Genomic DNA, 26,387 nt, shown 5'->3' with positions numbered 1-26,387 from the left:
CGCCTCACGCCAGCATCCTTTGCCACTATCGAACCAATGCAGTGCACAACAGCACTCATGCCTCCCTCGCTGCCGCCCTGTCCTCACTCTAAAGCAACTCTTGTGCCTCCCTGCTTTCAGATGGTGACTCGCCAGGTGAGGAGGCGGCCCCTCAAGCTGGCACTGTGTCCAAGTCAGACATAGAGGAGGAGGAAGAGGAAGCCAGCCCATCAGGGACACCCTCAGCCGAGGCAGCCCATGGCCATGATGGTGACACGTCTTCCCTGGAGGGGAGCAAGGGGGAAGGGTCGGAGGATAGTGAAGCTCCGGGGACCAGCGGGCTGCAGCAACGCGGGAGGGGTGGGGAAGCTCGGCGGCCTTCTCCCCGGAGGGTGAGTGCGGCCTCCAGTCCTGCTACGGTGAGCACAGAGGAGGTGCGGCTCCTAGCGGAAATGGGCGCCCAGGCTGAGCGCAGGCACACTGAGCTCATGGCTGCAGTGGCAAGGATGCCTGACTCCATAGAGTCACTGGCAAGGAGTGTGCAGGAATTCGTGGCAGCACAGGCCAGGAGTCTGCAACAATTCAGTTGCACTTCCCCTTCTCCCAATCTATTGCCGTTCAGATAATAATCTGCCTTCCTGTTTTTGCCACCAAGTGGATAACCTTGTATTTATCCACATTATACTGCATTTGCCATGCATCTGCCCAATCAGCCAACCTGTCCAAATCATACTGGAGTTTCTCGGATTCCTCCTCACAGCACACACGACCACCCAGCTTTGTGTCGTCTGCAAACTTGGAGATATTACATCCAATTCCCTCGTCTAGATCATTAATATATATTGCGAATAGCTGGGGTCCAAGGACCGATCACTTCGGTACCCCACTAGTCACTGCCTGCCACTCAGAAAAAGACCCGTTTATTCCAACTCTTTGCTTCCTGTCTGCCAACCAGTTCTCTATCCAAGTCAGTACCTTGCCCCCAATCCCATGTGCCTTAACTATACACGCTAATCTCTTATGCGGGACCTTATCGAAAGCCTTCTGAAAGTCCAAATACAGCACATCCACTCATTCTCCCTTATCTATTCTACCAGTTACATCCTCAAAAAATTCCAGTAGATTAGTCAAGCACGATTTACCTTTTTTAAATCCATGTTGACTTTGTCCGATCCTGTCACTGTTTTCCAAGTGCTCTGCCATTACATCTTTTATAATGGACGCTAGCATTTTCCCCACTACCGATGTCAGGCTTACCGGTCTATAATCCCCCTTTTCTCTCTACCACCTTTTTTGAACAGTGTGATAACATTAGCTACCCTCCAATCCATGGGAACTGTTCCAGAATCTATAGAATTTTGGAAGATGACCAGCAATGCATCTACTATTTCTAGGGCCACTTCCTTAAGTACCCTAGGATGTAGATTATCAGGCCCTGGGGATTTATCAGCCTTCAATCCCATCAATTTCTCTAACACCATTTCCCTACAATTACTCATGCTTTTGGCTCAGCTTCACTCGTCTGTGCCTCCCATCCGTGTGGATCCTGTTCGTGACGCCAATTGTTGTGGAGTATTTTAAACCAACACTCGACACAAGGTTTTAGATCGACAGTCAAGTCGTCTTTATTGCACCGGTGGGGAGACAGTCTGCTCTATCTTAGCCAGACCTTTCCAAATTGTTACAGAAAACACTACATTTTTATACATTACAATAAGCATGGCCACCTCATGTTAAATTTGTTCCTGCCACCTGATTGGATCTTGGCCTGCATGCACCTTCACGGATTGGTTATGAATCTTAATATAAACATGTGTAAGCTGCCTCCTCAATCAATCACTCAAACTGCTGAATGCTAATTAAAAGATACCTTGGAATGTAACCTAGGTAATAAAGTTCTTACGGGCAGTTGAAATGCTGGACATCCTGTCTCCATTTAATTGTTTTATATCTCTCCAAAGGTCAGCTATCTTTGACCGCATCTTTATGGATGTGGTCTTTCCTGGTAGCCCCTGTCTTCCTTACACTATTCAGTGAAACTGCCAGCGATGTCAGTTTAACTCTTTCCCCGCTGCAATGGTTGTCCGCTGTTTGCGAGGAAGGTTTGATCAATTCAATTCAATTCAATTTTATTTGTCATATATGCAGCAGACGTATGTACTGCACAATGAAATGTTGATTTTTACGAATCCTCCCAACATTGGAATAGATATGGCATAACAATGATAAAAATACTAATAGAAATACAGTAATAATAAATAAAACAACAGTAATAAATAACAATAAATTATACGTTCATGAGTCTTATGGCCTGGGGGTAGAAGCTGTTTCGAAACCTGCTGGTACGAGACTGTATGCTTCGGTATCTCTTACCGGATGGGAGCAGGGTGAAGAGGTTGTGGCTGGGGTGGCTCGCGTCTTTGATGATTCTCAGGGCCTTCCCCCGGCACCTCTCGGGGTAGATATCCTGGACAGCAGGTAGTTTAATTCCTAGTTTAAGTAGTTTAAATCCTTCAGGTTGTCCTGTGGGGTCCTCTATAAGGAATCCACTCCGTATGTCACAGTTCTTCCAAGCATTTCACCATGGGTAAACAAGACTGAGGAGTTCTCTCACTCATTGCAGGAGCCTGGAAAAGGCAGCTTGAGGAGAACTGAAAACTGAGACGCTCATGTGTAACTCTGGGATTCAGCAACTCAAAGGGGACTTGTGGACTTAGCAGCACTCTGGGACCTCAGCAGTTCACTGGATGGCTCTGTGTCGCAGAAGCCCTTGGGGCAACTCTGAGACACAGCAGCGCATTCGTGACTCAAGACTCAAATTTTCCCCTTTTGCGCTTGGGCATAAGTAACTGCTCGGGCAGCCAACACAAAGCAAAATCAGACAGTGAGGATCACGGCAACTTGCATTTATATAGCGTCTTTAACATAGCAAAACATCCCAAGGCGCATCACAGGAGCATAAATCAGACAAAATTTGACCCCGAGACACACAACGAGCTATCAGGGCAGGTGACCAAAAGCTTGGTCAAAGAGGTAGGTTTTAAGGAGCGTCTTAAAGGAGGGAAGAGAGGTGAAGAGGTGGAGAGGTTTGGGGAGGGAATTCCAGAGGTTAAGCTCGGCAGCTGAAGGCACGGCCGTCAATGGTGCAGCGTTTAAAATTGGGGATGGTCAAGAGGCCAGAATTAGAGGAGCGCTGATATCTCGGGGGATTGTAGGACTGGAGAAGGTTACAGAGACAGGGAGGGGCATGGCCATGGAGGGATTTGAACACAAGGTTGAGAATTTTAAAATCGAGGCGTGCTTAAGCGGGAGCCAATGTAGGTCCATAACGGAGGCTGCCTAACATTCGATCCATGAATTTAAATGGATGGAAAACCTGGCTGGCTTTGATATGGGTATGCAATCCTTCCTATAGGATGTGCATTGCCCAGGTGATTATTTATGCCCATACACAAAAGAGGAAAATCTCAGTAGCACATGGGTGATTCTGTGACTGAGCAGCTCATGGGTGTAACAATGGACGGGTCAAGGAAGATTCGAGCAAGAGCCCATGAAGATATGGAGTACACTGAATTTTAATTACGCTGCCTGGCAATGAAAGAGTTAAAAGTAAAATGTGGCAATAACCTGTGTTTAGCGTAGTTACTGTAATCCCAGGTAATTTGCTAAGAATGCTTTGTTGCGATAAGCTGTTCATGATCGACCGGCCTTATCTTAATCACTGTAGCTCTGGACAATACCTGGCACTTAAAGAAATTAGCCAGTTGATGATTAGTTCATGGCTCCTTCCAGTCCAAACTCATCCAGCAGACAATAGCCAATCAACCTCCCTGACCTTGTTATGTTGGAAAAACATCACATTTTGAGTCCCCAGGTGCATGGGTCGACCTTGAACCGATTCCAAGACCATTATAAGTACAGGTCATAAGAGGTCGGCTGTGTAAGCTACCCTAGTCGTGTGTACATATACATGTAGGGCTAGGATTTGGTTTAATCCCATATAATCTCTTTTCATTTACAAATGGCTTGTGGATTTGCACTGTGGCTAAAAATAATGAAATGATTAAAGCTGTTCATTCCCAGGATGCCTTGGGGTTTAATGGACTGCAGCGGTTCAAGAAGGCGGCTCACCACCACCTTCTCAAGGGCAATTAAGGATGGGCAATAAATGCTGGCCTTGCCAGCGATGCCCACATCTCAGGAACGAATATTAAAAAATGTGACAGGGTACAGTTTAGCTGACTGTGCTGGTTAGCTTCTGCTGAAAGTGCAGGATGTGCGATTCATGCCTGTTGGCTTTTTTTTGTCACCACACTGTGAAACGAGATAACCAAGACAGTCTTGAGATAAGGAATTAGATAAAGGGGCTAAGATGATTAGTTACGTGCTTAATGGTAAACAGTCTGACCATCTGGTAGTTGTCTCATTTCTGGGGGTCTTGTTCAAAATAACACTTGTCGTGCCATAATGAGTCATCAAGGACAGTGTGCGTGACTAGAGGCCTATAAAGGGTTTCGTTCACAATTTGTAGAGAATGCCAGGATCGATGAAAGTTACGTCTCTACCCAGAGAAAAAAATGGGGTAATTGCGTTTATTTTCTCATATGTCTACTGCTTAGAGACATTGCGTGTGCCAAAGGCACGCACAATAAAAGGATTAAGTTGCAAATCATATTGTTGTCAGATTCGAATGTTCTTACAATGGAAGAGGAAGTAGCTACAAAGAAGAAGGAAACAGCCGAGCAGGTCAAGCACCTCTCCTCAGAAGAGAACACGGTAATTATTTAATTCTGTTCTTATAACTATGTCTTGAGCGTTGTAATTGTTTTAATTCGCGCTTGGTTTGATCACCTCAATAAAGAACTCTTCACCAGCGATGTCTTGCCTGTCTGCTGCAAAACCGTTCCCCGCAGTCAAATCGTGCTCTCCTTCAAGTGGCACCGCCCGCTGAGGGAACATGGGCCCATCTCCAGGTTGATTTTTTAACCAGTCCAGCTCAGGATACCAGCATTGCCTGGTAACAGGCGATAAATTCACTAACTTAAGAGGCTTTTCCGTGCAAAAATGCCACAGCTATCATAGCGGGCCGCATACTCCTGAGCGAGATAATCTGTAGGTGGAGATTGCCTATTCAGACAGAAAGCAATCAAGGATCGCATTTTAACAGCCACATTTTTGCTGAGTTACGAACAGCAACGTGAACAAATAAATTCATAGATTTGTGGATGACTACAAGACTCAGCACCGCAGGAGTGACCCATAAACACAGCAGTCTGTGGGTGATTCTGAGATCTGTGAGTGTGTCAGCCGCGGCTCAGTGGGTAGCCCCCTTGCCTCCGAGTCAGAAGGTTGTGGGTTCAAGTCCCACTCCAGAGACTTGAGCACAAAATCTAGACTGACACTCCAGTGCAGTGCTGAGGGAGCGCTGCACTGTTGGAGGTGCTGTCTTTCGGATGAGACGTTAAACCGAGGCTCCGTCTGCTGTCTCAGGTGGACGTAAAAGATCCCATGGCACCATTTTGAAGAAGAGCAGGGGAGTTATCCCCGGTGTCCTAGCCAGTATTTATCCTTTAATCAACATCACTATTACCACATTGCTGTTTGTGGGAGCTTGCTGTGCGTCCTTGGCTGCTGCGTTTCCCTCAATTTGCGCACAGCAGGGTCCCACAAACAGCAATGTGATAATGACCAGATAATCTGTTTTTGTTATGTTGGTTGAGGGATAAATATTGGCCAGGACACCAGGGAGACCCCTGCTCTTCTTCGAAATATTGCCGCGGGATCTTTTACGTCCAATTGAGAGAGGGTACGAGGCCTCGGTTTAACGTCTCATCCGAAAGACGGCACCTCCGACAGTGCAGCACTCCACTGTGAGTGTCAGCCTGGATTTATGTGCTCAAGTCCCTGGAGTCACAGAGTCATAGTCATAGAGTTATACAGCACAGAAAGAGGCCCTTCGGCCCATCGCGTCCGCGCCAGCCATCAAGCCCTGTCTAATCTAATCCCATTTTCCAGCATTTGGTCCGTAGCCTTGTATGCTATGGCATTTCAAGTGCTCGTCCAAATGCTTCTTGAATGTTGTGAGGGTTCCTGCCTCTACCACCCTTTCAGGCAGTGAGTTCCAGATTCCAACCACCCTCTGGGTGAAAAAGTTTTTCCTCAAATCCCCTCTAAACCTCCTGCCCCTTACCTTGAATCTATGTCCCCTTGTTATTGACCCCTCGACTAAGGGACTTGAACCCACAATCTCAGACTCAGAAGCGAGGGTGCTACCCACTGAGCTACTGCAGACACTAACGCAGGTGAAGGGGCAGATGAACCTCGGCCTTCTATTGTCAAGCAATTCCCATGTAGATTATGTGCTCAAATTAAGCGTGGGCCTGCCAATGTCGCCACCAATTTAAGCACAAGGGGTCATATTTGCAAATTACGGACCGCAAATGAAAATCGGAAATGCAGGAGCAACATTTTTTTTTACAAAAAAGGGTGGTAAGTATGTGTAGCTGATTACTGGCACGGGGGACAAGAAATCTTAAAATACAAACAGAAAGTGTGGAGAGAGAGAAACAGAGTTAATGATTCAGGTCGGTGACCCTTCGTCAGAACTGGAAAAAGTTGGAGACGTAACGGGTTTTAAGCAAATGTAGGGGCAGGGAGAGGGTGGCAGAGGGAGAGGAGGGGAGAGGAAGAGAGGGGGAGGGGAGGGGGGAGGGGGAGAGGGGGGAGAGGGAGGGAGGGAAGGGGGGAGGAGAGGGAGGGAGGGGGAGAGAGGAGGGAGGGAGGAGAGGGAGGGAGGGGAGAGGGAGGGAGGGGGAGAGGAGGAGGGGGGAGAGGGAGGGAGGGGAGAGGAGGAGGGGGGAGAGGGAGGAGGGGGAGAGGGAGGGAGGGGAGAGGGGGGAGGAGAGGAGGGGAGAGGGAGGGAGGGGGAGAGGAGGAGGGGAGAGGGAGGGAGGGGGAGAGGAGGAGGGGGGAGAGGGAGGAGGGGGAGAGGGAGGGAGGGGAGAGGGGGGAGGAGAGGAGGGGAGAGGGAGGGAGGGGGAGAGGAGGAGGGGGGAGAGGGAGAGGGAGGGAGGGGAGAGGGGGGAGGAGGAGAGGAGGAGGGGGGAGAGGGAGGGAGGGGAGAGGGGAGAGGAGGGGAGAGGGAGGGAGGGGGGAGGGGGAGATGGAGAGGGGGAGGAAGGGGAGGAGAGAGAGGGGGAGGGGGAGGGAGAACGAAGGGAAGGTCTGTGATGGGTGGAAGGAAGGAGAGATTAAATGACAAAAGGGATGATGCTGGAGACCAGTGGAGATGGGGGAGGGTCTAGGGGAGGTGTAATGGGGATGTCAGAGTAAGGATTGTTGACGGGGTTCAGGAGCTGGCCAAGTCCTTGCCAATAACTGGGGTCCAGGGGTACTTCAATGGCGGTGGGGCCCCGGGAGAGGCGCCGCAGCCTCCGGACCCGCTCCGGGCTCTGATTGGCCCCGCCGGGAAGCGCAGCTGCGTCCGCCCATCTCTCATTGGATAATCCCGAGCGGCCTCGCTCAATCAGCGCGGGGTCGGGCCCGGAACGCGCTGGACAATGCTCCAATCGGCTGAGGAATGGAGGAGGCAGGCCAATGGGAGCGGGGCTGGTGGAGCGCGGCTGAAAATGGGAGCGGAGCAGGGCGGGGCCGGGGTGCTCGTCTGACCAATGGAGACAGGGCTGGGGTTGGGGGGGGGGGTAGCGCGGCTGACCAATGGGAGCAGAGCTGGTGGTGCGCGGGTAACCAATCGGAGCGGGACTGGGGGTGCGCGACTGACCAATGGGAGCGGGGCTGGTGGAGCGCGGTTGACCAATGACAGCGGGGCAGGGCGGGGCAGGGCGGGGCCGGGGCGCGCGGCTGGCCAATGGAAGCGGGGCTGGTGGAGCGCCCGGTTGGCCAATAGGAGCGGGGCAGGGCGGGGCCGGGGCGTGCGGCTGACCAATGGGAGCGGGGCTGGTGGAGCGCACGGCCGGCCAATGGGAGCGGGGCTGGTGGAGCGCGGCTGGCCAATGGGGAGCAGGGCGGGGCCGGGCCGCTCGGCTGGCCAATGGGAGCAGGGCTCGTGGAGCGCGGCTGACCAATGGGAGCGAGGCTGGGCGGGGCCGGGGCGCACCGCTGACCAATGGGAGCGGGGCTAGTGGAGCGCTCGGCTGGCCAATGGGTGCGGGGCTGGTGGAGCGCGGCTGGCCAATGGGAGCGGGGCTGATCGGTGCGACTGACCAATGGGAGCGGGGTAGGGCGGGGCCGGGGCCGGGGCGCTCGGCTGGCCAATGGGAGCGGGGCTGGAGGAGCCCGGAAGAGGTTGGAGAGGCAGAGCGGAGCCGGAGCGGGAGCCCGGGGACTGAGCCATGATCCACAGCCTGTTTCTCATCAACTCCTCCGGGGACATCTTCCTGGAGAAGCACTGGAAGAGCGTGGTGAGCCGCTCGGTCTGCGACTATTTCTTCGAGGCGCAGGAGAAGGCGGGCGAGGCGGAGAAGGTGCCGCCCGTCATCCCCACCCCGCACCACTACCTCATCAGCGTCTACCGCCAGCGCATCTTCTTCGTGGCCGTCATTCAGAGCGAGGTGCCCCCGCTCTTCGTCATCGAGTTCCTCCACAGGGTGGTCGACACCTTCCAGGTGGGTGTCCCGGCTCAGCAGCAGGTCTGTGGGCCCCACTCCAGAGACTGGAGCACAAAATCCAGGCTGAGCCTTCAGTGCAGTACTGAGGGAGTGCTGCACTGTCGTGGGGCAGTACTGAGGGAGCGCCGCACTGTCGGAGGGGCAGTACTGAGGGAGTGCTGCACTGTCGGAGGGGCAGTACTGAGGGAGTGCTGCACTGTCGGAGGGGCAGTACTGAGGGAGTGCTGCACTGTCGGAGGGGCAGTACTGAGGGAGCCCTGCACTGTCGGAGGGGCAATACTGAGGGAGCCCTGCACTGTCGGAGGGGCAGTACTGAGGGAGCGCCGCACTGTCGGAGGGGCAGTACTGAGGGAGCGCCGCACTGTCGGAGGGGCAGTACTGAGGGAGCGCCGCACTGTCGGAGGGGCAGTACTGAGGGAGCGCTGCACTGTCGGAGGGGCAGTACTGAGGGAGCGCTGCACTGTCGGAGGGGCAGTACTGAGGGAGTGTTGCACTGTCGGAGGGGCAGTACTGAGGGAGCGCCGCACTGTCGGAGGGGCAGTACTGAGGGAGTGTTGCACTGCCGGAGGGGCTGTCTTCTGGTCCCGTCTGTCCTCTCAGTTGGATGTGAAAGATCCCATTACACTATTGGTATCGGAGTTCTCCCCGGTGTCCAGGCCAATGTTTATCCCTCAACCAACCTCACTTAAATAAAACAGATTATCTGGTCATTATCACATTGCTGGTGGTTGTGAAAGGCGCTTCTTTTAACATCATTCCCTTGGGAATTTTAACTGATCCCAGGGAGTGGGAAGTGTTCCACCTGAAGCTAGGAACAAGGACACAGATCATACTGCAAAGGCAGGGCAGGTTGACCAGCATCACACACAGGCTGGGTGTTTTTTTCTTTTGGTGTGTGGTCCTATCTCAGAAGCTGTGTGTATTGTCATCCCATCCTAAAAGTCACCCAGCAGGATCTCTGTATACTTCCCAGGTGCCTCTTAGGCCTTTCTCATTCATTAGAACATCAGAAATAGGAGCAGGAGTAGGCCATACAGCCCCTCGAGCCTGCTCCGCCATTCAATAAGATCATGGCTGATCATCGACCTCAACTCCACCTTCCCGCCTGATCCCCATAACCCTTGATTCTCCGAGTCCAAAAATCTATCGACCTCAGCCTTGAATATACTCAACAACTCAGCACCCACAGCCCTCTTGGGCAGAGAATTCCTGTGTTTCTTACTTAAATATTGCTGGTTAGAGCTGACCAGAACTTTCAGTGCACTGGCATGAGGTTCTGGTCCATTGATGAGAGGGCTGCTTACAGCTCAACCTCGCCTGTTCAGCAGTTTCATATATTAAACCCCAGGGCCAATGAACAACCACAACTTGCATTTATATAGCACCTTTAACATAGTGAAGCATCCCAAGGTGCTTCACAGGAGCGTTATCAAACAAAATTTGACACCGAGCCACATAAGGAGATATTCGGGCAGAAGAGGTTGGTTTTAAGGAGCGTCTTAAAGGAGGAGAGAGAGGTGGCGAGGTTTAGGGAATGAATTCCAGTGTTTAGGGCCTTGGATGGTGGAGTGGGCCTACATTTATCTTACTTTATGACATTAAGCATAAACTCCCATTTAATAATGGCCGATTATTCCCTTCTTCCTGTTTTATGTGGCTCTTCCTCTTTTTGTTTTGTGAATATTTTGGGCAAGTACGGACTGTGCTGGCACTGCGATGACTGGCAGCTGTTGCTGAATTGAAGGCAGCATGTTGGAGGACAACCCTTTGGATTTTTAATCAAAACAGAAAATACCCAGCCTGACCTGAGTATTTCCGACATTTTCTGTTTTTATTTCAGCTTTCCAGCATCCGCAGTATTTCGCTTTTGCCTTTTACGGTTTTTATTTCGGTAATCGGAAGTTTGTGACTGACTCCTTTCATGAACAAAGGCTGAGAGAACGACTTTATCTGAGGCGGTCTGTGTCCTGAGATTCTTCCTCTCGTGAATCTTTCCACTGTTGACCTTTTGGGTGACTGCTTAAATCTGGAGTGAAAACGGAGATTATTCAGCGGGCCCACTGTCTGAGAAGCCAGGCTAATGCTTAAGATGGAGACCCCTTCATCAGGCCTGCCTAAAAGGGAGACAGGTGAACCATTTGCAAGGCTGACCAAAACAAAGTGGTGGGGGAAGGGAAGAGAAGAACAACAGGTAGACGCAGAGTATAAATCTGCTGACGACTGTTACAAAGAGTCGGGTTCAGTAGCCTGTGAACAGATTTTTTTCTAAAGCGGGGAGTGATGCACTATCAATTGCTACAAAAGACTGGAGATTGAGAAAGTAATAAACAGGCTTTTATTACCAAAGAACAGAGCATGCCTCTTGTGGTTGCCTGGTATCCAAAAGGGCCGGAGGCTTCTGAGCAGCGACCTTTATACCCAGCCATGAGGGTGGAGCCAGGGGCGGAGTCAGCTGAGGCATGCACAGACAAGTACAACAATATGCAAGAGTGAACAACAGTACTAACAGTGAACAACAATACTAACAACAGTGGTTTACCACAGGGAGGAGGGGGAAATTCTGGTCTGATTTGATTTTAACAACTTGACATCCGAGCTGTCCGAACATTTATAGAAACAGAAGCATAGAAGATAGGAGCAGGAGTAGGCCATTCGGCCCCTCGAGCCTGCTCCGCCATTCAATGAGATCATGGCTGATCATCCAAACTCAGTACCCTGTCCCTGCCTTCTCTCCATATCCCTTGATCCCTTTAGCCTTAAGAAATATATCTAACACCTTCTTGAATATATTTAATGATTTGGCCTCTACTGCCTTCTGTGGTAGAGAATTCCACAGGTTCACCACTCTCTGGGTGAAGAAATTCCTCCTCATTTCTGTCCTAAATGGCTTACCCCTTATCCTTAGACTGTGACCCCTGGTTCTGGACTCCCCGGCCATCGGGAACATCCTTTCTGCATCTAGTCTGTTTAGTCCTGTTAGAATTTTATAAGTTTCAATGAGATCCCCTCTCATTCTTCTAAACTCCAGCGAGTATAAGCCCAATCGACCCAATCTCTCCTCATACGTCATTCCTGCCATCCCAGGTATCAGCCTGGTGAATCTTCGCTGCACTCTCTCCATGGCAAGAACATCCTTCCTTCCTGTTTGCATTTAATTTTATTCCTGAACAAAGGCTGATTCCTGGGATGGGGGGATTGTCCTATGAGGAGAGATTGAGTAGACTAGGCCTATATTCTCTAGAGTTTAGAAGAATGAGAGGTGATCTCATTGGAACATACAAAATTCTTACAGGGCTTGACAGGGTAGATGCAGGGAGAATGTTCCCCCTGGCTGGGGAGTCTAGAACCAGGGGTCACAGTCTCAGAATAAGGGGTTGGCCATTTAGGACTGAGATGAGGAGAAATTTCTTCACTCAGAGGGTGGTGAACCTTTGGAATTCTCTACCCCAGAGGGCCGTGGAGGCTCAGTCATTGAGTATATTCAAGACAGAGAGTGATAGATTTTTTGAATATTAAGGGTATCAAGGGATATGGAGATAGTGCAGGAAAGTGGAGATGAGGTCGAAGATCAGCCATGATTTTATTGAATGGCGAAGCAGGCTCGAGGGGCCGACTCCTGTTCCTATTTCTATGGTCTTATTTTGCGACTGTTTGACTCCACTCTTGTCTTTCTGCTGCATTTTCCCAGCCTGATTGAAATGTCTTTGGCATATTATCCAGCATCACTTTACACCGCCGTCCAGATTGAAAAGTCCGTGTATAGATGATTAAACCCTTTAGCTGCCTCTTAATATTAGCAGTTAAATTATCTGTATTTTAGCCTTCGCCCCTTTCACCCTTTCTGTTGGCTAGTTCTGTGGGCTCTTTTGCCTTCAGATTTCAGTTCTGACAAATAGTTTCTACCCGAATTATTAATTTGTCTTCTCTTTTCAGTTGTGAACAGACCTGTTGTGTGTGTCCAACACTTTCTGTTCTTCATTGTCTTTGGTTTTGACAAAAAGAAACTCTGTGTGAAAGAACCTACGTTAAACTATGACAATCAAGAAATGGCGAATGCTGAAAGCAGCCTCTCTGCCGGTCAGTCACTTCCACAACAAGATGCACATTTATTTAAAAAAAATATGACCTTGAGACTTGTTTGTGTCTCCTCCACGTTTGGGGAGAGATATCTCTCTGCTTAAACAACTACACTGACTGAAGAGCATGGATTCACACCGATTACAGTGAAGCAAACGTCAGGGTTAGGATCAATTGAACAACACAAGTCCCCCTTCTCAGTCAGCCCTGGCTCTAGATGATCATTCAATCGTTCCTTCCATCTCACGACTTTTTTTAGGAGCCTCTCGGTTGGATCAGGGAAAGAAAGACTTGCATTTCTCCAGCGCCTTTCACGACCACTGGACGTCCCAAAGCGCTTTACAGCCAATGAAGTACTTTTGAAAGTGGAGTCACTGTTTTAATGTGGGAAACGCGGCAGCCAATTTGTGCACAGCAAGCTCCCACAAACAGCAATGTGATAATGACCAGATCATCTGAGGGTTGAGGGATAAATATTGGCCAGGACACTGGGGATAACTCCCCTGCTCTTCTTCAAAGTAGTGCCGCGGGATCTCTTGCGTCCACCTGAGAGAGCAGACGGGGCCTCGGTTTAACGTCTCATCCGAAAGACGGCACCTCCGACAGTGCGGCACTCCCTCAGTACTGCACTGGGAGTGTCAGCCTAGCTTTATGTGCTCAAGTCCCTGGAGTGGGACTTGAACCCACAACCTCCTGACTCAGAGGCGAGGGTGCTGCCCACTGAGCCACGGCTGACACTGAGGCTTTGAAGCAGTTTGGTTGCAGTGTGAGCCAGCGGGGGTGACTGGAAATACTGAGAGTGTCTGCCTTGGGATCATGCCTGTGTTGGACCAGAGACTGCAGTGAGGAATCGACGGGTAAAGGACACGCAGGCCCTCGGTGCTTCTGCTGCAGTTTCAGTGATCTGTTGCTGTAATCTGATGAATCTGCCCTGCCCTGTCCTGCCAGTGCTGCGGGTCACCCTGCGAGTATTACACACACAGCTGGCAACAGGAATTGAGCGCGCCACATGTCGAGTAAGCTGCTGATTTTCCTTTATAATGAGAGGAGCGGAAAGTAAATCTGTTGGCATATTCTGGCCTCCACAGACTAGCGAGTGATTAAGGCAGCAGAGGGTGAAAAAAGGCCGCCTTGTTTACTTCCAGAGTGGTTGTATTTCATAGTCAATCTCCAAGCTGCAGCACAAATAGGAATCTCGAGACCTTTAATTAGTGCATGACCCAGTTTGTGGCTTGGGGGCAGTGCTGGCACGGAGTTGCCTGATTGGAGCTAAGATAACAGCCATTGTTGTCCTGCTGTGCTCTGATGTGTCATGTGATGATTTGGGGAGCTTTGACCTGTCATGTGGTGCGATTAGAGTTTCCAATTGCAGTCGGAGCACCGGGTTTAGACGGACTGTGATCTGCGCCCCCCCCCCCCCCCCCCCGACATTTCTCCAGCTCTGCTTCGTGATCTCGCGTTCAAAAGCAGTGTTGTGTGAGCGAGAAGTGTTTCACTGTTAAAATATTATTCATTCAGCGGTACCAGTTTCGTGCAGAGTCTCTAGGCTCTTGTCAAATTGGTGAAGCAGCTTGCGATTTGCGCAGATTGTTGGACATGTTTTAAGCGATTTATCGGGATCGCCCATTTTCCGGAGCATCAAGCACGCGGTAGAAAAATGTTTACGGTGAAAAAAATGTGTGGTTCTAATTAGTGTGCCCATCTGCTACTTTTAGCCCGTGCACTGTGGCACGCACACACGGCGCAAGCTAGTAAAGTCGGTACATTTAAAGAACACAACCACAGTAGGGAGGTTGTGCTTCAGTTATACAGGGCATTGGTGAGACCACATCTGGAGTACAGTGTACAGTATTGGTCGCCTTATTTAAGGAAGGATGTAAATGCGTTGGAAGCAGTTCAGAGAAGGTTTACTAGACTAATACCTGGAATGGGCGGGTTGTCTTATGAGGAAAGGTTGGACAGGCTAGGCTTGTATCCGCTGGAGTTTAGAAGAGTAAGAGGTGACTTGATTGAAACATATAAGATCCTGAGCGGTCTGGACAGGGTGGATGTGGAGAGGATGTTTCCTCTTGTGGGAGAATCTAGAACTAGGGGTCACTGTTTTAAAAATAAGGGGTCGCCCATTTAAGACAGAGATGAGGAGACATTTTTTCTCGGAGGGTCGTGAGTCTTTGGAACTCTCTCCCTCAGAGGGCGGTGGAAGCAGAATCTTTGAATATTTTTAAGGCAGAGGTAGAGAGATTCTTGGTAAGCAAGGGGGTGAAAGGTTATCGGGGGTAGGCGGGAATGTGGAGTAATCAGATCAGCCATGATCTTATTGAATGGCGGAGCAGGCTCGAGGGGCCGAGTGGCCTATTCCTGCTCCTAATTCGTATGTACGTATGTACAGCACACCTTTAACATTAAGTGTCTGAGTAAAGGCCATCTCTTGAAGCCGTTGAAGTCTGACGGTTTTGCCCCACACTCCTCGCTGCCTTGCCATGCACGCCCATCCTGTACTTATCAAGAGAGTCTGGTTGTGAAGAGTTGCTGAAATAGAATTTGTGTGGAGAATTCCTATTGCAGTTTGATGGAAGATATTGTGGAGTTCAGAAGCAAGGTGCATTGAGCGGAATGGCTGAATGTCGAGCCCATCTGATATCAGTTTTACAACTGGCACTGGCGTCCCAGAGAAGCCCCAGTTGCCAGGCTGCTCCTGGGCATCAGTGGCAGAGCTCCAGTTCGAGGTCACCTGTTTCACACCTCGGCTAAGGTGGCCGGTTTGCGTACGCGGTTATTTTGGGACAGCGGTCTTGTTCGGTTCAGATTCGAGCAAGTTCACAGTTTTACCGGTGCTGGCAGACCCTCAGTCCTCGTTCAAGTGGCCGTTCTTTACGTGCAAGCCCGCGCTCCGAGCCGATTTGGCGGCGGGGATGATCCCAGCCAATCCTGACCTGTCTTTCCCACTGGGGAAGGAGAAGGTCATTAGATCATTGCCCCAAGATTACCGAAACCTCTTTAGCCCACCTATTGCTGTTCCAGTTGAGAGCTGCTGTAGCAGACTCGAGGGGGGAAAATTGGGTTGATTTGCCCCTGGGTGGGGGCACTAACGGGGCACAAATCCCCTAGGGCGCGGCGACGCTACTGCCTCCCGCAAAATTCAGCAGGAGGTTAGCCGCGATGGTAACCAGTAGCGCCCTGGCCGCAAACTTCCCTCGCGCCCCCTGACCTATCGCTGGACGATGTGCCCGACAGGGTCGGGGCGTTTTTGCAGCAGCGGCGGCGCGACTTAACGGGCAGGTATCGGGCGGCCATTTTTATTTTGGCCGACTGCCGGCGCCTGCCCCCTTTCCCTTTTTTTGTGCCGGTCGTGATTGCTGAGTTTTCACGGCACCCCGCTCCCCGGTGGTCCAGCAGGGCCCCGGTGCCCACAGCGCTAGGCCCCGCCCCTTTAATCAGGGCTGGGAGGCCTGCAGTGACGCGGCACTACGTGCCGACGTGGGTGGCGCTGTTGCACGTAGCGCCGCGAACTTCAGTAGTAGCGCCCCAAGAAGGAGGGGGAGTGCTTCCAGTAGCGCCCTGCCTCCTGCTTGAGGCGCTACCACTGAATTTACGGCGGAGGGGCGCTAACTTTTTCAGGGCGCTAAAATTAGTGACGTTAGCTTGAGGCGCCACCCAATTTTTTCCCCCTCGGGCTCAAACCTCAGACCATCTAGAATGAACAGATGTGTGGTTCGGTGGGGTGTCGATCTTCCCGTGTACAGGCTGCCTTTTCTCGCAGGCACTGTACTGAATTCACTGCACTCAGGGAATAAAACACAGCCCGGGAAGTGAAACGGATCCTGGTTATTGAAATATTAATGGCAAGGGCTGGTTGTGTTCCTGCTGTGCAGTAACAGAATCCGCGGAGCTCCAGCCGCAGAAGACGATTGCAACCGCAGTTTCTTGAGAAGCTGGAGGAATGAATTTTCTGCGGAGTTGGTGTTCCTTCCAAACCAATTGATTCGGTCCTTAAACCCAAATTATTTTATGAAGTGACCCATCATAAATGGGTTCCTTGACACAGAGGTGTGCAGTAGTTGAGACTGACTGCTTTTTGTCATTTCTGTTCCCGGTGAAGATGCCTCTTGCCTTTGTACCTCGCCAGCTGCTGATCTATAATTGTGGGCACAGGTTCTTCCCGTCCAGCTGCCCTGTAGTTCGCTCTGTTGATGCGCCAGTGTGAGGGGGCACGTAATCTACCTTGGAAAAGAGCTTTGGCTATTTTTTTGCGCTCATCGAGGTGAAGGATGTCCGTGCAGAGATGGTGCAACCTTGTTTCCCTCTGCTCCCAACTATTTATACCCAGTGTGGCTGTCGACCACTTGAGGTCAGCTCGCACACAGGGGAAGGATCCATTGCTTTACACCAACAGTGTGCTTGCAATCAAAAGCTCAGAGGAGCTCAATTGAATTTTTTTCACATCCCATGCTATCCATCAAGTCATGTGGCATGTTTGAGACTGCCACAAGGAATTGGGTTAACCCTACTTGTGTCATATGGTCCCTTAAAGCTATCAAAGACAAGGCAGTGTGTACCATCTACAAGACGCACTGCAGCAACTCGCCAAGGCTTCTTCGGCAGCACCTCCCAAACCCGCGACCTCTACCACCTAGAAGGACAAGGGCAGCAGGCGCGTGGGAACAGCACCATCTCCAAGTTCCCCTCCAAGTCACACACCATCCTGACTTGGAAATATATCGTCCGTTCCTTCATCGTCGCTGGGTCAAAATCCTGGAACTCCCTCCCTAACAGCACTGTGGGAGCACCTTCACCACACGGACTGCAGCGGTTCAGGAAGGCGGCTCACCCACCACCTTCTCGAGGGCAATTAGGGATGGGCAATAAATGCTGGCCTTGCCGGCGACGCCCGCATCCCATAAACAAATTTAAAAAAAAAAAAGAAAATTTGAACCCAATTCCCAAGAGGTGAAGAGACAATCTGCAAACCCACGGCCTTAAAAACACCTTGGGGCTGAAAATACGTTCCTGGTGCTGAAAATGGGTTCCTGGTGCTGTGCCTCCAGGGACCGATGCACCTACGCATAGATGACCTGACCCCTCATCCACCATAATGTGAGGTTGACTTATTTAAATATTTTAATGGCACCCTTGGCGCATTATCCCCCACCGCCCCCTTCATTGGAAGCACCAAATGGGAGGTAGAACATCGGGCACATGCAGCCAATGAAGGTTTTCTGACTGTCACGGGGGACTTGCGATGTCGTACCACATAGGGTTATTAACAGCTGAAGAGGCCATATAAAATCAAGGATGCAAAATTCACCTCTTCCCCACCTGCCGCTTCAAGCAGATGCTTAACAACTGGAACACTAGTGCTTTTTTCACATTATGGGGTGAGGGGGCAACTAATACAGGAAACTCACTTTTTGCCAGCACCTAAATAACCGGAAATCTCTCTTAACCAGCCAACTTCAGGAGTAGGTTCAGGTAAGTTTTACTTCATATTACTGGCCGTGTAACCGGGGTTCCTGGATCTGTGGCCGTGTAACTGGGGTTCCTACACCTGTTGCCATGCAACAGGGACGCCTGGATCTGTGGCCGTGTACGGGGCTCTCGTACCTTAGTAAGTATACCTCTCCGTAATCCGGACTTTTTGATCAACTGGCACCACACCGGTGCCGGATATAAAAAAGTTTCCTGTATAAATGAAATGTGGGATCTCGATGAGTCTTTTGAGTTTCCTGAGGTTTTGGCGCAAACTCCCAGTGCTCCGGCTACTGGCCGCATCGGAGCAAGCGAAGCACAGCAGGTACAGGACGAGCCGTCGCCTCCAACAATACAGGAAACAACGTCTCCCAATACACAACAATCCTGAGGATGGGAGGCGGGGGGGGGAACCTTATCGGTTCTTTAAAAATATTAGATTCAGCGGGCGGTCACCATCACGTTATTAGTCCCAATATTTTAGTATTGGGAAACTGAGGGCAATATAATCCCATTCAGTTAGAAGCATAGATAGAAACATAGAAGATAGGAGCAGCATTCGGCCCTTCGAGCCTGCTCCGCCATTCAATGAGATCGTGGCTATCATCCAAATTCAGTACCCTGTCCCTGCCTTCTCCCCATATCCCTTGATCCCTTTAACCTTAAGAAATATATCCAACTCCTTCTTGAATATATTTAATGTATTGGCCTCTACTGCCTTCTGTGGTAGAGAATTCCACAGGTTCACCACTCTCTGGGTGAAGAAATTCCTCCTCATCTCTGTCCTAAATGGCTTACCCCTTATCCTTAGACTGTGACCCCTGGTTCTGGACTCCCCTGCCATCGGGAACAGCCTTAGGAAGAAAGACTTGTATTTATATAGCGCCTTTCACAGCCACCGGACATCTCAAAGCGCTTTACAGCCAATGAAGTACTTTTGAAGTGTAGTCACTGTTGTAATGTGGGAAACGCAGCAGCCAATTTGCGCACAGCAAGCTCCCACAAACAGCAAGGTGATAATGACCAGATGATTTTTTTTGTTATGTTGATTGAGGGATAAATATTGGCCAGAACACCGAGGAGAACTCCCCTGCTCTTCTTCGAAATAGTGCCGTGGGATCTTTTACATCCACCCGAGAGAGCAGACCGGGCCTCGGTTTAACGTCTCATGCGAAAGACGGCACCTCCGACAGTGCAGCACTCCCTCAGCACTGCACTGGGAGTGTCAGCCGTGCTTTATGTGCTCAAGTCCCTGGAGTGGGATTTGAACCTACAGTCTTCTGAGTCAGAGAGCTTAGTATCTGAAATTTTGGGGTCTAAAACTATATAGTGCATTGTGACTTGGATTTTTTTTGTATTTATTTCCCCCCCACCTCTTTGGTGATTAAATCGCAGCTAAAAAATAATTTGCAGTGATCTGGTGTAAGATTCTCGTCATTGGAGGCAGTTTAGAGACGATTCACTCGGTTAATTCCAGAGATGAGGGGGTTGACTTATGAAGAAAGGTTGAGCAGGTTGGGCCTATACTCATTGGAATTTAGAAGAATGAGAGGTGATCTTATTGAAACATATAAGATACTGAGGGGGCTCGACAAGGTAGATGCAGAGAGGATGTTTCCCCTCGTGGGGAAATCCAGAACTCGGGGGCACAGTTTCAGAATAAAGGGTCGCCCTTTTAGAACTGAGATGAGGAGGAATTTCTTCTCTGAGGGTCGTAAATCTGTGGAATTCTCTGCCCCAGAGAGCTGTGGAGGCTGGGTCATTAAATACATTTAAGGTGGAGATCGACAAATTTTTACAAGATAAGGGAGTGAAGGGTTATGGGGAGCGGGTGGGGAAGTGGCTTTGAGCCCAAGATCAGCCGTGATCTTATTGAATGGCGGAGCAGGCTCGAGGGGCCGAGTGGCCTATTCCTGCTCTTATTCCCGATGAGTGATGCTTCTTTCTTCCTCTCCAGGACTATTTTGGAACCTGTTCCGAGGTGTCAATCAAAGACAATGTTGTGGTTGTATACGAGGTGCTGGAAGAGATGCTGGACAATGGCTTCCCCTTGGCAACGGAGTCCAATATTTTGAAGGAGCTGATCAGGCCTCCCACCATCCTCCGCACTGTTGTGAACACCATCACTGGTAGGTATTGTGGGCTATGGCAGGGGCAGCTGCAAGAGTAACACAAGGGGGTTTGCCATGTTTTCCGCTGCATCCTTGGTGTAACTCCGTGCCTGAGAAGTCCCAGCTTCTGCTCAGGGAAAGGTTGATGGCGTTCCTCGGAGGGGTGGTCAGACTTGGCCAATTGGCAGCCTCGCCTCCCTCTTCTCTCGTGTGTTAGCCATTTCCCGGAGGCTTTATCGGCTGTTTCTCACACCTATTTGTTTAAATTGATCTTGTCTCTCGGTGGGTCAGTTTGCCTTCACCCTCCGCCCTGTAACCTGCTGTCCTTTTTGGCAGCACTGCGTCCCTCAGTTGGGTTCCATGATTTTCCCCAGCGGTAGTCACTGCCATGTTCGTGTCGGTCAGTGGGTGAGACTGCAGTTTTCAGTGAGAGCCAGGCATCGGATGCAACTTAGATGCTCAAGAACCACTTCAAGCTGTATTTCTGCAATATTGCCTCGATGCCAGTGCTGTGGGAAGTTCTTCTCTCGGAGGGTCGTAAATCTGTGGAATTCTCTGCCCCAGAGAGCTGTGGAAGCTGGGTCAATGGCCCAGAAATTCGGGTCAGAGGCTTCCCGTGGGTGCAAGCCCCTGACCTGCACTTACCTAGCGCGCCGGCCGTTGAGCTGTGGGCCCGCGTGGGATTCCGATCCTGGACCTCCTCCAACTGCCGGCGCGCAGTGCTTGCGTATCCCAGGGGTGCAGTTAGTTCAATGCGTCCCCTGGGATCATGTGGGCCATGGAGAGCCAATGGTAGCAGGGAATGCTTCATTCATAAGTTTGACAGGAAGAGCTGTCAAACCTATAAATACTGTAAGCCCCAAAACATCACTAAAATTTCAAATAATTTTTTTTTAAATCATATTTTTTTTAAAAACTATAAATTACATGAAATAACTATTTTGAACTAATTTAAATTTTTGAAAAAATTAATTACATTTTCTAACTGGGCTAAAAATAATCTTACCTTTAAAGTATTTAAAAATAATAAACCTGTGGAAAAAATGTTTTAATTTTAATCAATTCACCACTTACCTTGTTAAAAGCAGGCCTTGCGCCTGCTTTTTAAAAGTGTAACTGCTGGAGACTTACCCTCCCAGGAAAACCTGCAAAAAAAAAACGTAAGTTCGATGCGCACACGCTGCCTCTCCTGCGCACGCGTTCCACCTGTCAACCCCTTCTTTCAGGGGAACGGAAGTGCCGGTTTCCCGCGCATGTGCAGTGCATGCAGGAAACCGGCACTTCTATTGGGCTTACCCCGTGCGTACTCACCTGTGGAGACCCGAATTTCTGGGCCATTAAATACATTTAAGGTGGAGATAGACAAATTTTTGCAAGATAAGGGAGTTGAAGGGTTATGGGGAGCGGGCAGGGAAGTGGCTTTGAGCCCAAGATCAGCCATGATCTTATTGAATGGTGGAGCAGGCTCGAGGCTCCTATTTCTTATGTTCTTATTCCCAATGAGTGAATGGCTGATCTTGGGCTCAAAGCCACTTCCCTGCCCGCTCCCCATAACCCTTCACTCCCTTTATCTAGAACAACAGAAAGGCAAGCGCACATGTGCAGTTAAGCTTGAATTGCAACCCTGACTTATTTCTGACGCGTACACCTCGTTTGCAGGCCTGCGTGAGTAAGCTGAACCACTCTCGTTTGCCAACAACTAGACATTGTGGCTGCCTCTAATGGCAAGACCGTTTATGTTTTACATTATCAATAGGGACAGTGTGCCTCTGTAGATGCTGGTTCATGACACTCACGTGCTGTAGAGCAGATGCTTTCGATGGCACTGCCCAGATTGCCGTTGTACTGCTTTAGCTGCAGGTCAACGCTTCTCTTTGCTGTGTGTTCAGTGCTTGCAAAGAAAACCTCTCCAATCCAGCAGCTTTCACAGGGAGATGCATCTTTGGAGGGGTTCACTCGCGCGAGTTATTGCCAAAGGACTCCCAAGAAATATCTTCACTGCTGGCAGCAGGTGATCACATGAAAATACTTCAAAGTACATTTGAGTTCCAGGTTTTGCCAAACCGTTTCTGAATGTAGTTTTCTCGGCTTTTCTTTTGCTGAGGTCGCCTTTGAATCTCAAATTGCAATTCGTAAGTGCTTCATTTAAGTAAAAATTAAAACTTGAAAGGCTAATGCTCAAGCGAAATAAAATGTTAACATTTTGTGTGTTATTTCTCCTGGGCTCCCAGATGAGCGATCTGTCTCTTACCGTTTGCGTTCCTCCCGATTTTCTTTTGTTCGCAGGCAGTACCAATGTTGGGGACCATCTCCCCACCGGGCAGCTCTCTGTGGTGCCCTGGCGCCGCACCGGGGTGAGGTATGCCAACAACGAAGCCTACTTTGACGTGGTGGAAGAGATCGATGCCATCATTGACAAATCAGGTACGGAGGGGAGGGCCGAATGACGGACGTTCGCTGTCGCTGGGGACGGCGTTCCCGTCGAGCCGCACAGCGGTCTGGCGGTCCCGCGCAAGCCGCTCTCCGCCTTTGTAATGGAAATAACCACGCATGGGCGGACAATTGAATGGGCCACGCATCAAAAATAAATCACGGAACATTGCCCATCATATTCTGTTGCCTGGGAAACTTGCCGTACTCTTAACATTGATTATACAGGAAACTTTTTTTATCCGGGACTGGCGTGGTGCCGGTCCCATCAGAAAGTCCGGATTACAGAGAGGTATAGTAAAAGGTACGAGAGCTCCGTACACAGCAACAAATCCAGGCTTCCCTGTTGCTTAGCAACGGGTGCAGGAACCTGGCCACAAGATCCAGGAACAGGCCACTAATATGAAGTAAAACTTACCTGAACCTACTCCTGAATTTTGCCGGTTAACAGAGATTTACGGTTATGTAGGTGCCGGTAAATCGAGAGTTTCCTGTAAGCAGTAATTTTATTACCAGCATATTATATTATGGGATGCTTGCAAGCTTAGCATGAACATCAAATTTGGAATGCTGCATCCAGATGCAGGTAATCACGAACACACTGAGACTTCCTCTTTTTTTTACTCGAAGCCATTTCCTCACCCTTTAGTATCGCTGTTCACCTTTACTAGCTCAGAGTATCAGTGGCGATCTGCTCCAAAGAAGTAGGTAACTGAGCTGTAACTCAATCTTCGTGTCCCTGAACCGCTCGAGCTACGCCTTGCCTTGATTAAGTTACAGTCTTGTTGCGTGCTGCAAGATACCCCACAATGCTGAAAGTAATTAATACTTCAAAGGTGGCTGCTTAACATCTGGCAATCCTTCTATTTTTGTATTCCTGTGTTGATTGGTTACCCTCTTTCCCCACGTCGATGGGTTAATATGATTATCCCCTGGAGCTGGATACTACTGTTGGCCCAGATGTTGAATCGGAGCAGCTGTTTGTAACGCCGTCTCATCTCTTTGAGGGATACGCCACTGAGGCCAATTGCACTGATGATGAGACCACGACTGAATTTAGCTATCATGGTGCAGACACGGGATTGGACTTGGGACCTCCTGAGCAAGTCGGCTGCCCTCCCAGTTAAGTTTGACCAGTAGAGGATCTATTGCTCCTGGAGTATAGAAATGTATAAACCGCAAAACAACCAAGTCTTCATTTTTCTCCCCTTGAGGACTCGCTGGAGAATTAGACCCAGATGTCAACCAGTGCCACTGTATGATTATCTGCAATGAGCTGTGCAAGAGTGCCCAGGGTAGCAGTTCTTTCATGTATTCTGTGGTTTTTTTTTTTGTTGTTTTTATTTTTCCACGCCCTCTCAGAAAAAGGCTGACGCACGTCATCCCTTATACCCCCCCCCCCCCCCCCCCCCCCCTCCCAACTACTTGGCTAAGAGGGGAAGACTGTTCCTGTAGGGGATTTGTGGGGCTTTGGTCCCTACATGCTCCAGAGTGGCAGAAATGACTTTGGCGGGGGAACCCTAAGGGGGGGAAAATTGGATGTCACCCATTTTGGGGCGCCAATATCGGCCGGGCGCAAAGTTTAGCGCCTGGCGCTAATTATCGCCTCCGACTGCAAAATTTGCCTCTATCGCCCCTGGAGGTGATTTGAGCGCTAAATCAGGCGCTACACAACTCTCCTAAGGCGCTAATGTCAGGGAGTGAGGCGCTACCTCAGAACGCTACCGAAGCTCCGGCGATGCCGGTTACCATGGAAGCCAGACAGACTGGCGCTGGCCAGTTCTTAAAGGGGAGGGGCCATCTTGCTGGCCAGTCACACCCTGCTCATTGCAGCCTTGAATCTCGGCCTGGAGAGAGCTCAATGGCAATTGTGTTGGAAGCACTAATGGATAGGCCCAGGGAAAGAGCTCGGCGCTTAGGAACCTCAATAGTGGTGCTGAGGGCCAAAACTCCTTGGGACAGCGTTTAAAACCAAAAACTTTGATGACAAGAAAAGGCAGGAAGCGCCCGCCTTTAAATAGCGCTCCCCCAGCCCCTTCACAACTTGAAAACATTCCCCTCTACCTGTCGTTCCTAGCGGCAGGCGCTAAGGTAGGGGGCGCGACTCAATATCCAGTCCAGGGCGTTACACGCTCGACTGCGCCCGCAGATCGTGACGTCAGGAGATCGTGGCGGTCGTGTTTAGCGCCGCTGCAAAACAACTGGTCACGAGCAGCACTAACGGGCGCTAAGTTCCTAGCGCCCCCCGGAGGCGCTAACTGGAGGCGCTAAGCAACTGAATTTTCCCCCCCAAGTCTCTTTTTAAATAGGCAACTCGATCAGATGGTCCAAGCTTCCTTTGGACTTGTCCTGAATTAATTCCCTTCAGAATCAAACAGGTGATCGTCGCTGCATGCCCTTCTTATTGAGCTGCTCTAAGTTGGAATGGTCTGTATTAATGCTGATGCCACTCCTGCTGCAGGTTCAACAGTATTTGCTGAAATACAAGGTGTTATCGACGCCTGCGTGAAGCTGACTGGAATGCCAGATCTCACCCTCTCATTCATGGTAAGATTTCTTGCATTATGGCAGAGCAGATTCAAATATGACTGAGGAAATGTTTAGATGTGCTTATGCTGTGTTGACACTAAGGTGGTTTGTTTATTTTATTCATTCATTCATTCATTCACGGGAGGTGGGCGTCGCTGGCAAAGCCAGCATTTATTGCCCATCCCTAATTGCCCTTGAAGATGGTGGTGAGACACCTTCTTGAACCGCTGCAGTCCGTGTGGTGAAGGTGCTCCCACAGTGCTGTTAGGGAGGGAGTTCTAGGATTTTGATCCAGCGACGATGAAGGATCGGTGAGATACTTCTAAGTCAGGATGGTGTGTGATTTGGAGGGGAACTTGGAGGTGGTGGTGTTCCCATGTGTCTGCTGCCCTTGTCCTTCTAGGTGGTAGAGGTCGCGGTTTTGGGAGGTGCTGCCGAAGAAGCCTTGGCGAGTTGCTGCAGTGCATCTTGTAGATGGTACACACTGCAGCCACGGTACGCCGGTGGTGGAGGGAGTGAATGTTTAAGGTGCTGGATGGGGTGCCGATCAAGCGGGCTGCTTTGTCCTGGATGGTGTTGAGCTTCTTGAGTGTTGTTGGAGCTGCATTCATCCAGGCAAGTGGAGAGTATTCCATCACACTCCTGACTTGTGCCTTGTAGATGGTGGAAAGGCTTTGGGGAGTCAGGAGGGGTGAGACTCGCCGCAGAATTCCTAGCTTCTGACCTGCTCTTGTTGCCACAGTATTTATGTGGCTGGTCCAGTTAAGTTTCTGGTCAATGGTGACCCCCCCAGGATGTTGATGGTGGGGGATTCGGCAATGGTAATGCTGTTGCATGTCAGAGGGAGGTGGTTAGACTCTTGCTTGTTGGAGATAGTCATTGCTTGGCACTTGTGTGGCGCGAATGTTACCTGCCACTTATCAGCCCAAGCCTGAATGTCGTCCAGGTCTTGTTGCATGCGGGCATGGACTGCTTCATTATCTGAGGAATTGCGAATGGCACTGAACACTGCAGTCCTCAGTGAACATCCCCACTTCTGACCTTATGTTGGAGGGATTGTCATTGATGAAGCAGCTGAAGATGGTTGGGCCTAGGACACTGCCCTGAGGAACTCCTGCAGCGATGTCCTGGGGCTGAGATGATTGACCTTCAATCACCACAACCATCT

At 50.2% G+C, this 26,387-nt stretch overlaps 1 protein-coding gene across 3 annotated transcripts in view; it reads left to right on the top strand.

The window, feature by feature from the left end:
• Positions 1-8,252: 8,252 nt before the first annotated feature.
• LOC147098017 (AP-3 complex subunit mu-2) overlaps positions 8,253-26,387 on the top strand; it is a 38,258-nt gene continuing 20,123 nt past the window's right edge. The window contains exons 1-5 of one of the 3 annotated variants that reach the window (XM_085971210.1): positions 8,253-8,603; positions 20,107-20,278; positions 22,547-22,684; positions 23,651-23,812; positions 25,152-25,237. In XM_085971210.1, coding sequence (XP_085827336.1) covers positions 8,331-8,603; positions 20,107-20,278; positions 22,547-22,684; positions 23,651-23,812; positions 25,152-25,237 — 831 coding nt within the window. In that variant the 5' untranslated portion in view covers positions 8,253-8,330. Of the gene's footprint in view, positions 8,604-13,448; positions 13,700-20,106; positions 20,279-22,546; positions 22,685-23,650; positions 23,813-25,151; positions 25,238-26,387 lie in introns of those variants that run through there. The other 2 variants (XM_085971212.1, XM_085971211.1) reach the window with 2 other exon arrangements.

This window comes from Somniosus microcephalus, chromosome 30, assembly GCF_052327205.1.
Source record: "Somniosus microcephalus isolate GS21.2 chromosome 30, FLI_Smic_1.0, whole genome shotgun sequence".
NCBI classification, from domain to species: Eukaryota; Metazoa; Chordata; class Chondrichthyes; order Squaliformes; family Somniosidae; genus Somniosus; species Somniosus microcephalus.
The sequence above is the reverse complement of the archived record's forward strand: the minus strand, read 5'-3'. Positions and strand labels throughout refer to the sequence as shown.